At 43.0% G+C, this 13,815-nt stretch overlaps 1 protein-coding gene across 1 annotated transcript in view; it reads left to right on the plus strand.

Annotated features, from left to right (window-relative positions):
* Window positions 1-11,625, plus strand: part of IleRS (Isoleucyl-tRNA synthetase) — a 20,192-nt gene extending 8,567 nt beyond the window's left edge. Inside the window, exons 16-28 of the mRNA XM_077629796.1 lie at window positions 71-224; window positions 761-852; window positions 1,449-1,526; window positions 2,156-2,274; window positions 2,874-2,979; window positions 4,181-4,264; window positions 4,651-4,785; window positions 5,150-5,308; window positions 6,618-6,713; window positions 7,756-7,932; window positions 8,471-8,619; window positions 9,718-9,832; window positions 11,380-11,625. Of these exons, the coding sequence (XP_077485922.1) occupies window positions 71-224; window positions 761-852; window positions 1,449-1,526; window positions 2,156-2,274; window positions 2,874-2,979; window positions 4,181-4,264; window positions 4,651-4,785; window positions 5,150-5,308; window positions 6,618-6,713; window positions 7,756-7,932; window positions 8,471-8,619; window positions 9,718-9,832; window positions 11,380-11,517 (1,602 nt within the window). The 3' untranslated portion in view covers window positions 11,518-11,625. The remainder of the gene's footprint in view (window positions 1-70; window positions 225-760; window positions 853-1,448; window positions 1,527-2,155; window positions 2,275-2,873; window positions 2,980-4,180; window positions 4,265-4,650; window positions 4,786-5,149; window positions 5,309-6,617; window positions 6,714-7,755; window positions 7,933-8,470; window positions 8,620-9,717; window positions 9,833-11,379) is intronic.
* The last annotated feature ends 2,190 nt before the right edge of the window (window positions 11,626-13,815 follow it).

Genomic DNA, 13,815 nt, shown 5'->3' on the forward strand with positions numbered 1-13,815 from the left:
ACATAGCCTAGCCTTACGGAGTGCAACAAACTATTCATAAGATGCTCTTTTGTATGGCTTAAAGGCGTAGTCAGAGGAGTCCTTACCTGACATGGTTTCTGTGCAGGAACACGGAGAAAAGTATGTGTACAGTGAATCCAAGGCCGGCTCATCCAACTACATGGACCGCTGGATACTCTCATACACGCAGAGCTTAGTCCTCTTTGTCAAGGCAGAGATGAAAGGTTGGTGTTAGTGCGCTTCAGTAAGCACTACAGAAGGTGTTTCCGTTTGTATTGTGCAGTGTTCTCTTTTTTTTGTTCAATATACCGGTGCCATTTGAGAAGCTTGAAAAACTTATTGTTTACTTTGATGCAACAGCAGTCACATTCGCCATATGATGTATATGAGCACCACAGCAGCATAGTCTTCCAAAACTGTGTGAGCACAGAAAGTACAAAGAAAATGTGAAAGCACAAGAAAAAGCACAGCATATTGCTGTAAATTCTAAGCACCATGCCTGTGTTTACTTTAACTGAGCTTATGATTTAGACTCGTTTTCAATTGCGGCAGTCTGGCACAGTTGTTTGCTTTGCAAATTGGTGTGACAGTTGTAGCTTGCAGTTCGCTGTTGCTTACCTTTTTAATTAAACAGGCCATGACTTATGTATCTGAACCACATTAGGTGGTCGTATTTCTGATCAGCTTACTTTTTTGTGCAGTTTCACTTGCACTATGGACCCATGCTACCTTCTTCACCCATCTTTCTTACTTCTCTCAGAGTACCGGCTCTACACTGTAGTGCCCCGCTTGGTCAAGTTCGTAGACCACCTCACTAACTGGTACGTCAGGATGAACCGGAAGCGACTTAAGGTATATACTTTGCAGCTTTCTCAGTGCTGGTTCAATGTCCTCCGCTTTTCCCTTTTTTTTGTTACATTTCTGTTTCAGTGTGCTCGTTTTCCTTTGTAATTTTTTCAAGTGTCCACAACTGTTTGCAGTGTTGATCAAGCATGTCAGCTGGCATTTTTTTTTTGAACAAATGCTTTATTAACAGCTTTTGTGTAATAGTGTGTTGATGCGATGGCTTGTTGTGGTCTGTTAATGTCAGCTTGAATTTAATTTTGCAGGACCGTGCTTTTGGGGCTGTGTATTGTACTAAGCTGCCAGCATGTGTAGTCGTGTACTGCACCTTGAAGGATTCTGGCTTTTAGCTACTATGTTTTCTTTCTCCCATTATGTCACTGAGTCTCGCTTCAGTGTAGATGTGTTCCAACGAAGAGACTTGCTCTTATTTCATACTTTGCCTGAACAGTAGCAAGGCAGTAACTCGCTAGGCTGTTGCTTATGTTCTTTTTTTTTTGCCAGGTGCAGCTGACATAGTGTTAGTTCATTATAGTGCATTCTTGCTAAATTTGACAGTGGTGTTTTCAGGCCCCACCTAAACAGCTTGTTCCTGTCCGTTACAGGGTGAAGGTGGAAAGGACGACTGCAAGCATTCTCTTGACACCCTGTGCAGTGTGCTGTACACCATGATCAGGCTAATGGTAATAACCATTTGTTGAATAACTGTGCTTTTGTATGGTCTTAATTAGTATCTCAGAGCTTCCTTCATGAAGCAGTAACTCTTTCTGGACTGCGTACAAAATTTGTGCACCTAACTCAAAGTCAGAAGGGCAGACTTTTACGATGTGGGTGTCATTGGGTGTTCAGTTGCTGGGAGGTGCAAGCTGCACTATGGTTGCTGCTGGTGTGTTGCAGGTGTCATACTGAGTGTGACTGTATTTTGATGTTCCAGACAATGTTCTGGGAGGTGTAGTATCTGATAGTCAGGTGTAAAAATGCGTGTCTGTATCATGCCATTTGACTGGGGGGTCGGGTCAACCAGGTTGCTACCTGAGTCAGAGTGTGTCCAAAATCACTGGCTTTGTGCATGAGTGTGTGCATTTCTGAGCAGCTCTCTCTCTCAGGGTTGTGCCCAGTTTTCTTAGCAGCAGTGTGGCACACTGTTTAATGACAAGTGTGCATTTACCAAGGTGCTTTCGTGTTTAAGTAAACACAGTTGAGGCCGTATTTCTGCATCTTCTCTTTTGCACAACATATTTTTTTTTCTTTTTTCTCCAAGTATTATGTCTGATTGCGTGTTGTTTAGACGTTATACTTTTGTACTATGCAGGCCCCCTTCACACCATTCCTCACGGAGCTCATGTACCAGAACTTGCGGCACCTCTTCTCAGAGCTGTCTTGCAAAGAAGATGCACGCAGCATCCACTACCTTATGCTGCCAGAGCCAAGGTGAGGAGATTTATGTATTACTCGCTGGACGCGTAAGCTTGTGTTGAAACGTTGCATTAATTTGGTGTTTTCTCTATAATGGAAACAATGTGCATAGCTGCAGCTGTTATTTTCTGTCTCATAATAGAATGCATTTCTTTAAAGTGTGCATGGCTGTAGTTTTATAGCTTACAAGGAAGAATTATACTCGTGTGAGGAACTGTGAAAACAAGACATACTAGTTGGTCATGGCAGAGGCTGACAGCCAGTGCAGCGCTCAAAGAAAATCTGCAACGTGAATTGCCTTTGCACGCTTAAAAAAGAAAACGTACACGGGCACCTTACCCAAGAATCAAACTGATAGTAAAAACCTTATGCTGCTCAGGCAAAAAGTGTTTGCTACTTTTTATTTGGTGCATGGTATGGGCGCCTAACTGTTGTTGTTTTGCGAGACTTTAGCCCTGAACAAACTTTTGGGCATTCTTAAAAGCAAGAGCTGCCTTGCAGTGTGGAGTGTCGCTTTTTTTTTTTCTCTTTGTTTTCTTCATTTCTCTCCCTCATGTTAACCAGCACACAATTTCCCTTTGCTCATCTGCTGACATCTCTCTGTTGGTCTCTAGGAATGAGCTCATCGAAGAGGTGGTCGAGCGAAGCGTCAGCCGTATGCAGACTGTGATCGAGCTAGGAAGAATTGTCAGGGACCGCAAGACACTTCCACTTCCAAGGGTGGCCACTTGTTTTTCGCATGTGTGGAACAAAACTTTGGTTGAAGAGTCTGTTTGAAAAGTGAAACCTAGAGAGAATTCTCCTTGCTCAAAGCTTGGCTCTAAATGCGGGCATAGTTTGTCAGTATATTTGTTCCATCGCATCATTTTCAGGTGTAATACTGGTTTTTTACTAGGCAAAATGCTGTTTCTATTTGTCAGTGCAAATAGTTGGTGTGCGGTATATGTAGTTGTTGCATTTCTTTTCTTAATCGTGCCGTACGATGTGTGGTACAGACTGCGCAGAGGTCAGTAGTTCTTGTTCTTGCTTACTTGCAAAAAACACCAGAGTATTACACAAATTGCCTTTCCCAACTTGTCGGACCTGCCACAGTGGTGCACTGCTACTGCGCACAAGGTCGTGGAATCGGATCTCTGGTATGGCGGCTGCATTTTAATGGATGTGGAATACAAAAAAAAATGCTGGTGTGCTCTGCGTTGCTAATGCATATTATGGAAGCCCGGCTTATTGAAATTAATGCTAAATTAATCTGAAACAACCTCCACTGTGGGGCTTCTCATAGGCCATGTAAAGCTTCAGGACATTTAAACCCTACATTCCGTACCATACCATCCTAACATACAGTATTTCTCAAAGCTAAGGATCAACTGCCAGGGTTGCAGAAAGTGTGCTGTGAAATTACTACAAAAGCTAGCCCTTTTGACGAAAATATTCTGAAGTTTTAGGGAGCTATGGGTGCATCAGCTGTCAATGGAATGGTTTTGAATTTTCTGTTGATTTGATGTGTGTATCTGAGTATGTATTGGTAGATTTCTCATTTGTAGACATTCGAAAATTAGCCTAATGCACTAGTGATTTTAGGTGTACACTGATATTGCTTTTTTATGTGTTTACCAGCTTTTTTTACACTTCTGCAATGTAGGGGCCAGTAATGACAGCATGCTTGAGGTTCATAACTTTTTTCTGTGGTTTTGTTGTTTGGGTATCTCAAGGTAGAGTAGACCTAGTTAATGGAATAGATGACCTGTACCACCACCCAGACATTTAATCTGGCTGTCCTGATACGAAGCACTAAACAATTGTGTAAGCATACTTTGACTAGCAGCTGTGATGAGAAACTGTTAGTATTTTCCTTTTGTTTGTTTTCATTTTGTGCAGTGCATTTACCTTCTCGTGATTTCTTTGTGTCTCTACATTTCAGTACCCACTGCGAGAGGTGGTGGTCATCCACAAGGATCAGCAGTACCTTGATGACGTGGCCTCCCTGAAGCAGTATATTCTAGAGGTTTGTTACAACTCCAAGTCAGACCAACTAGTAAACCTCCGCCTCTAAAATTTTGTGTTTCCAAGTTTTCTGCAAACTGTCTTGAAAATCAAACCACTGACTCTTGTTTTAATGAATTTCTCTCACTTGTGATTATGTGTATGACTCAAAGCACAGGTTTTTCTTTCTTCAAGCAACTGAAGCATAGCTTGTGCTTTGATGTGCTCAAAAACAGGTTCTTAACTGAAGCTTCTAAAACAGGATTGCTTACAGTAGAGTGAGTAGTTGTTAGAATGGAAAGCTCTGCTGAGTTTTAGGTATGTGTGCCTACTCATTGCTGTGAAAGTGTTCCTTTTCAAATCTTTTATCTTTTTCTCCTATTTTTGATTTGTTTTGCTCATTTTCAGGAGCTGAACATTAGGCAATTGACAGTGACGGTGGAGAAGGAGAAGTACGGTGTGCTGATGAAGGCCGAGCCGGACATCAAGGCCCTCGGCCTGCGCCTCAGGGGCGAGTCTAAGGCTGTGTCCCAGGAGATCCGGGTACAGTACCTGCACAGCTGTGCCATGATTGCGCCACCGTGTGCTTACAGCCAGCACTGATGCAGAAATGAACAAATTGATGAGATGACACTGTCTTAAGCATATGCTATAATATGCGCCGCCACTGTACTACAAAACTTGTAGCAATGTTTTTAAGTCAGGTAGAAAAGAAGCTTTGACCTTTTTCCTGAAAGAAAGCGGGAGGGAGAAGAATCGATGATTTCAATTAAAGTGGGGAGCTGGTTTAGTCGTTAACTTTACTCTTTCGTTAGCTTTGCCTTTGCTGTCATAAATTCCCATCTGTGACCTGTGAGTTCCTATAACTCTGTCATTTTCTTCCCTCCCCCTTTCCCATTGTTGACAGACTCTGAAGGATGCAACCATCCAGGCATACCTCAGAGGGGAAATGCCCACACTCTGCGGGCACACCTTGGAAGCCGGAGACATTCGTGTCCAGTACAGCTTTTCTGGGGCCCATGCTGAAGAACTGTCCAAGCAGTATGAAGCCCACGCTGAGGGAGACGTGAGTGACCCTGTCTACCGTCCTTCAGCAGGATCAGTCAGGGCTGGTCGGTAATCGTGCATTGTGAAAATTGGCACATCAAAAAATGGACCACAACAACACGAGGACAAGATCGCTTCTAGCATTTCCTGAAAAAAAAAAAAAACAATGCAAAGGTGTGAATACAGATTTCTATTGCTTTCAGATCCATTTATAAAACAGCATAATTAAGGGCTAATTTAATAACCAAGGAAAAAGGCCTGCACAGCCAATCGATGACTTAAAGATTGATGTTTAATGAACAGTATTGACAATTGCTTTTGCTGGCTTTTAATGTGCTAGCTGCCAGTTCATTGTTGTATCCGGTTAGGTTCCTTTCCTGTGCATTGTTTTTCATCATGCTTTGAGTCTGTCTGTCTTTCAAGCTGTGCACACCATTCGCTGCTCAAAAAAAAGCTGCCCTGATGTGGAGAGTACAGAGATTATTTGGCCCTGGCTGTGTGCCAATAAATGCTTGTAATAGTTGAATGCAGTGATGTGAAACAAGCTACTGATTTCATTTCATTGTACAGCACTTAGGCCTCCACATTGCTCATGCTACTGCCTTGTCATTTTTTGTGCACGCAGCAAAAAATAAAGCCTGAATACTAACAGCATTTACACTGCATCAGCTTCTGCTTGGGTTCTATTTTACTGGCAACATTTCAAACTGACTCAAACTAGCCAAACGTCATACTGTATCACAGATCAAGAAGCTTAGCTTTGAGTTCACAGGCAAATGATGTTGTTCAGGATAATTCTGGCCAAGCTTTATTGGGTTGGTTGCATCCTAAACATGGTGCATTTTTATGTGCTGAACAGAATTAACAATCGGGTTTCAACTGAGTTTTTTGGAACTTATTGTCTTTTCTTATCCTCATAAGACTGGATAATATTTTGTCACTGTGTTCTGGAAGAAATTGAGAGTGCTGCTTGACCCTCATTTAGTTTTTGGCCTTTAAAGGTGCCAGTTTAAAAAGTTATAGCCTTGTTTGTCAAAAGCTTCTGATTTTTGATCAGGTGCTAACATAAATTTCTAGTCTGAAGGTTCACAAACTAAGGTGCTACACTTACTGTACTATGCACGTTATTTGTAAGGTGAGTGCAGATGAGCTATTTAATGAAGCTAAGGTTGCCGTTCTGGACATTACTTCCATGCGTACTTCTTCCAGCGGAGCTCTTTGCTTGACTGTCATGAGTAGGGAACTTGCATTGAAGTCGTTAGCCTACTCAGCTGCTTTAAGGAGAGGAGTTTGTTGCAAACGTGTCATTTGGCTGTCTTCTGGCTCAGGTTCTGATCTTGGTGGACATCTCACCGGACCAGTCAATGCTGGATGAGGGCCTCGCCAGGGAGGTCATAAACCGTGTACAGAAGCTGCGCAAAAAGGTGAGCCACTGTTTGTAATTTTATGTGCAGCACTGCCAAGAAAAAAACCTTGTAAAGCTTGCCACAATCATTGTGCTTTTATTTCATTAGCTTTATTACAACCTTAAACTGTGCAACTAATTAGTCCTACCCCCCCTTTCGCACCACCTTATTCACAATCACAAAGTTGGCATTTTACTAATAATTCGCACACGTGGAAATTTGCATTTTCTTTCTGTAGCTATGGCAGCAATATGAGACCACAGCAACTTTATTAGTGCCCTAGTTGGCACCACATGAAGTGGTAAATTGGAAAGGTTCATCTTTAAATAATTTTATCGCTGAACACTGCGCCGCTTTTCTGAGCTTGTTTCATTGTTTCAGCCTCTCCTCTTTGAGTGACATCTTTTCAATCTAAGAGCTTAGTTGGTCTCAAAAGATAAACAAGGAGTGCACTACTATACATTCACCAACATTTAAAACTGCAGTCACCTTTGTTGTGGCTGAATGAAAATGCCTGAAAGAAGTTTGGGTGCTACCTGTGATCAGGAAGCAGCGAGCTGTCAGTTTTTATTGCTTAATACTGAACATGTGACAACAGGCCTTGAAGATTTTTTTATTTAAACTGGCTCTCGACTAGATTGATGATACACACTTCTTAAATTGTACATTTTCGGAATTGGTACACCTTCTGAAGCCAAACGTCTTTTGGCTTGGTGCGGTGTTTCAGCGCACTACACGTACATATGGTCACTACAAGTGACTCCTGTAAAAACAGCATTCTATTTAAAGTTTATGCATTTTTTTTATTGAATGACTTAGGAAATCTCCCAGTAAATATTCCACATTTTGAAGTTTATCTAACAAAATTGTTTGGTAGTTGTCGGCCAGCAGAGTTTAGGACAACGTGACACTAGATTCCATTAAACCGGCCTGTTTGTTCAATTGGAAAGCTCCAGCTATGAAACTAGAAAACGCTGCTCCTTCCCTTAACTTCAAGTGCCAGCCGTTCATTCACTGATACCAACATTTTCTTCCATTCAACGCATGGTGCAATGAACAGGCTCACCTGGTGCCAACGGATGAAGTAGCTGTGTACTTGGCAGTGACGCCTGCAGATCACTCCATGGCTGAGGTGATCCGCTCTCACCACTCACTCATAGAGGGTACGCTGAAGGTCCCACTCAAGACAGGCAGCCCATCTTCCAATGCTGAAGTCATCATTGAGGAGGATCACGAGGTTAGTGGCGACAATGTTCGTCTTCGTATCTTAGTGCTTAATTGCCTGTGTTGAGTACAGTAGTGCAAGGAGGAGAGTTTGTTGTGAAGTTGCAGTGCATGCTGTGTGTGATGCTTTTTTTTTAGCAATTGAAAAATGTATATTTCATAACTTAAATGTAAAGTCTAGATGGTCTTCTAATGTTATACCCGAGTTCCAGAATATATTTAATGCAAAAAAAAGTACAAAAGGGCCTGCAGTTTATGCATAGTGTGATTCGAAGGCCTGTCTTGCAACCCCTAACATGTATGCAGCTTCCCTGTTCCATTTAAATCAAACTGGTTAGAATGTTTCAACAACTGCTCTTTGAGAGGAAGGGACTTAAGTAAGCCATCTCTGTAATCGCAAAGTGGCACTAGTGCTCTTCCTATCCAAAGTTGTCACAGTCTGAAAACAGCACAAGCTCTTGGTGAAATGATCCTTGCTCTCATACGCGAACGAGGATCTCTAGAAGGTACATCAGTTTCGCATGCTCACATTTTTTCACTCTGCTTTGCAGCTCAAAGGCTGTCAGCTGAAGGTTGTGATTACTAAGCCTGGTGGTAGCACCCCTGCTTCTGGCAAACAAACTCAGTCTAGAGCTACAGGCAAGCAAGTTGATGCACACGCCGGCAAACCAGCGGGTTCGGGTGTGCTGCCTTACTGCCGGTAAGCACTGCTATTATTCTTGTCATAGCCTAGGATGCCTGTAGACTTCTGGGGAAGGGTTAGGGTGAGCTGAAAATTGTGCTTGCACTTCACTTCTCGTAACAGGTGCAACCATGTTGAGGACATTAAGCTGATGTTGTAAATAGTTCCCTTTGAATCACTAGTTGTGTTTAGTCAACACGTTCAGGCAAGACACTTTTGCAGCGTGGCCATAACAGTGTACTATGTTCAATGCCACTGTGACAAAAGTTATCTTTAGAAAATGATTACGCTAGCTCCCTTAAGCTCTGACCATCAGCACTCCACCAGTTATCATGCTCCTCTCTCTTCAGGTTATCTGCTCTGTTACTAGAGCGTCACAGTTGTCGTTTTTGAAAATTTTGCATGCTCACTATCATGATTGTGAATTTGGTGTAAGCATATAGCGTGTGCTCTGGATGGGTTTTTACATAGCAATTTGAAATTACTAACACATGATATACCGGGCACATACTGCTGGCAACATTTTATGGCAATTTATGGTAATTTGCATTTGTAGTAAATGCTGCTATAGCCTATACCATGCAAGGAAGAGAGTTAAAACAAATGTGGTTGGGAAGTTATATGCCATTTACTTTTTAACTCAGCCCTTCTGCGTTTTTTTTTGGGGGGGGGGGGGGGGGGGGGGGGGGGGGGGGGGCACGAGACTTGGGGACATATAAGAATGTTAACCCTCTCTCCAATAGCCCAACTGTGCTGTATCAACCTATAAACCTTTTCACATAGAGTATAGTACCTCTGTATTGGCTGAGGTATACAAGAAAAGCGCATTGTGTCTCATCGCTGGCAAAAAACTGCATGCTTGCTGATTGAATAGCATGGAAGAAGCACTGACATGCATGGAGCACATCCTGAAGCAGCTAGTAATGCAATTTTTAAAGCAAGTTGCACCTCGGCTAAAGCTTCAGTAGAGTTTGATGAATTTTCCTGCATACATATCATTTCTGGAAAGCAACATGGTTCATTTTCTTACTTGTTATATTCATGCTGTACAGTTGTTTCAAATTCCTAGTGCATGAACACGGTGCCTGAAGCAAGCACTCTGTGGTAATGTTTCAGGTATGTGAACATTGAACTGTGTGGTGGAAGCCAGGACAATGGACTGAAGGCAACTGTATTATTGGAAAACCCTATTGGACACAATCTGGTTGACGTACCTAGGCTTGAGCAGCTGGTAAGCTGGAGCTCAGTTTAACTGCATTTAAACTGGGGCTACATGTAGCGACAGATCTCTGTTGTTCTACTATTATTGATTACATATCAGTTAATCCTACATTCACTTGGAGCATTAATATGATAGCATTGTCAAGTATTATACCTGAAAGCTGTGCTGCTTGAGATGCAAATGCTGTTGCCATGCATCACCTTGTAAATGTTCATGGTCACTAATCCATGCATCTTGAGGCCCTGGCCTTTCTGGAAGTTAATGTGCACATCTTTAGTATTATAGAATCTCTGAAATGCCACACCAGGGCACATATATTTCATTTGATAGCTTGGCTTTTGCATGCCATTATGTGTAACAAGTGCTGCTGCTCTGCACTCACTTAGAGCTGAATGCATAGATTTTAGCTTGATTACTTGCTCTGGTCAAGGCTATTTGCCAACACTGAGCTAACACTGCAATTTTTGTTGTAAGTTAGCACATCATGAAATGTTGGGCAAGATAGTCAAATGAGATGGCGAAACAGCACAACAGCATATGGACAAAGCACTAAGGAGAAGTGCAGCACAGCGCCACCTGAAAACGAGTACTTTTATTCAGACCGCCACTTTCTTAAATACGTGGCATAATTGCCCAAGCAAGCAGGTAAACAAGCAACGTTAAGAAAGGAAAAGAAAACTACCATGAAGCATACTTGCAATATGTCTCACCGAAAGCACCTGTTTCTGTTTGCCTCCTACCCATAGTTCCACAACAACTGAACTGTTGTAGATTTTTTATTCTCCGTGTGCATACGTCTTCGTTTTCTTCCTCACCATTACCTGTGGCTGTTTGATCATAGAAAAAACTCTCACTCACTTGTTACCATAACTAACCCTGAAAAACTTCGCTCTGTGGTCACTAACTTTTTTAACTGTTTTTATCACCATTTGCAATTTATCCACTCTATTGTAACAGCTATATTGTCTCTGGTGAACAACCTTCTTGAATGTTACTAGTTTTCATTTTTTATACCATATTTGTTTGCTAAGAATTGTGTGATGTTGGGTTACATTCGTCTTCACTTCTAATATCATCACCCCTTATTTTATGCCCTTTGGATCTTTAAGGGGATAATAATTAATGATGATTACTGTTGCTTTTCCTGAGCATATTGTACAGATAATGGCCAGTTTGACTGAAAAAGTGACGGCAGCGTTTAGAGGAGGCATCTGGAAGCAGTGGCTTAATCTCAAGCTCAAATATGATTTACTATTTACACGCCCTATGTCGTGTTCTGTCATCGCTCTTAGATTATTGAAACTTGGATACGCAATGAGACAGATCGTTACATTCACAAAGTCTTTTGGAGCTGTAGCTTAGCACTCATGTTTATGAAGCCAAAGCCATTTCTGAGTTCTCCTGTGTTGACCGGTAGGGAGGATTGTCACATCAGTTGTAGCTTTTGTTTCCTAAGCCCTGCTATCGCACGCATTATCATGTATAGTGTGGTGTAATTCTTTTACCACATTGAGCAGCTAGCAGCGATATCTTACCATTATCGTCTTTTATTTCAGGTTTCTGTAGTCTTTGGAATCACGGGAAAAACGGTGGAGCTGTACAGGTCTCGAGACAAGTCTGCAAAGCTCACACACCTAGGAACGGATGATGTAAAGGCTCTGCAGGGGAAAACCCTGTATGCCTACCTTCACTGAAACTGTACTGCTTATTAATTTAAATTATCACGGGTTCAGTAGTTGTAGTAACTTATTCTCGGCTTGCATTGGTGCTTTGACTGAACAAAACTGACTTCAAGATGTGAACATCATTGTCTTGTCATGAATGTTCTGGAATACAGCTTTGTTTCCATGCTTCTCACATGTTAGTCCTATTCAGTCGTCAGTGATAGCTAGTGCAGCCAAAACTCGTTGGTGCCATTTTCTGCTTCATATCATTATATTGTGGGTGTGTGCAATGCGTATGTGCAAGCGCAAATATGTATGTGCCACGATTGGTTGGCTTCGTTGTGCAATATGAGAGGAAAGTGCCTCTGTGTGAACCTGTATTTATAAAGAAAAAATGCTAAGAATATCTGTGACCAGCTGTTGGCATGAAGTGCTGAAAGTCTAATTGCTAACCGAGTTGCCAGGTGAGCTCGGTAGAGTCCCCTCATAAGCGACAGCGTCACATGTGATGAGTCTTCACTGCGCAAGCGACAAATGGCACGTGGTGAGTGTACAGCTTCAGTGCGCAGGATGAACCGCACAGAATGAAGCGAAGGAAAGGCATTTTGACGCTAGAGGGGTGAGAGCAAAAAATAGGAAACAGATCGGTGACGAGTCAATCAACATTTAGAATTGCTCCCAGCTGGACTCAATTGGCTTGCTGATGCACAGCCCATAGCCGCTGCTGCCGCAAGCTTACATGAAGCTCAGAACTGCAATACCAAAGCTGTGCTGTCTGACTATTTTTTGGAGACTGGCCCTAAGGTCGTCGTCACACCTGCCACTGCACGCATGTCACTTGTTCGCAGGCACCACTATGCCATGCAATTCAGGCTTGGGATTTTTTGTGGACTATCACTTGTTGTGCCGGGAGCCTGATCAGACTAACCAGTTCGAGACCAGCAGGTTCCAAATTATTGTCTGATGCCATAGGCTTACTACATGGATGTTGGCTTGGACTATGCCAGCAGTCTGTGTTATAATAATAATAATAATTGGTTTTTGGGGGGAAAGGAAATGGCGCAGTATCTGTCTCATATATCGTTGGACACCTGAACCGTAAGGGAAGGGTAAAGGAGGGAGTGAAAGAAGAAAGGAAGAGAGAGGTGCCGTAGTGGGGGGCTCGGGAATAATTTCGACCACCTGGGGATCTTTAACGTGCACTGACATCGCACAGCACACGGGCGCCTTAGCGTTTTTCCTCCATAAAAACGAAGCCGCCGCGGTCGGGTTCGAACCCGGGAACTCCGGATCAGTAGTCGAGCACCCTAACCACTGAGCCACCGCGGCGGGGCAGTCTGTGTTATCTGGATTTTGGAATTGACAGGGGTCGATTAAGCAGTGTTTTACTGTACTAAAAAAAAAAAAAAAACGGGCAGTCTTTTTGAACAAATGTTATATGCTTGCATCAGCTGACCTTAAACATGGAATTCCAGTAGACCAATATTTAAATTAGTCCACTGCTAGCACAGTTAGACAGGTATCAGTGTGCTTCCAGGACTTTCACGCCTGCAGAACAGGAGATTCCTCAGTATCATATGGGATATGCAGTAACTACACGGGAAAAAAATTGTAACCATCAACAAAAGCATTTTACACATAGCTCAAGGGAGAAACAAGCTCAGATCTGCTTGTGGTTGGTGGAACTAGCAAACAAGCTCGCTGTGCCGCTTGAACACAGTGTCGAATTCATGATATTTTCTAACCGTGTCTGTCAAGTGGTTTTAGATCTCAAAAGACAAGTGTGAAGGGAGATAATTTCGGCCACCTGGTATCCTTAATGTGCACTGACATCGCACAGCACACGGGTACTTTTTTTAATGCGAAAGCATTATATGACTCATCGGCAACGAAACCCGGCGTCGGCGTTGACCTGCAGCAGTGGTCCCAAACTCCTCGCAGGCGTTTCAAACACACTATCAGTCGCCCCTCATACGTAGCGAAACTGCATTCGAGAGGGGCAACGAACACCGAGTCACGTGCATAATCACATGACCACATCTGACAAAGCGGCGGTTGTGTGTGTGTGTGTGCGGGGGGGGGGGGGGGCGCACCGCGGGCGGAGCAGCGGATGCGAGTCAGAGTCAGGTAATCTGACGTCACAGCCAGATTTCCGACCCTCCACCTGCTGAAGGTCAAACTGCAACACCCGATGACCTTCGCTAAACATCGCGTTTGGAGCTCTCGCTCCTGCGGCCTATTGCTGCAGTGCCGCGTGTTTGCCACAACGTTGTCTTGTCAACGCTAACGCATGCAGCCCACATCTCTCTCTCACCACCGCCATGTATA

The sequence above is a fragment of the Amblyomma americanum genome, chromosome 7 (genome assembly GCF_052857255.1).
Source record: "Amblyomma americanum isolate KBUSLIRL-KWMA chromosome 7, ASM5285725v1, whole genome shotgun sequence".
Classification (NCBI taxonomy): domain Eukaryota; kingdom Metazoa; phylum Arthropoda; class Arachnida; order Ixodida; family Ixodidae; genus Amblyomma; species Amblyomma americanum.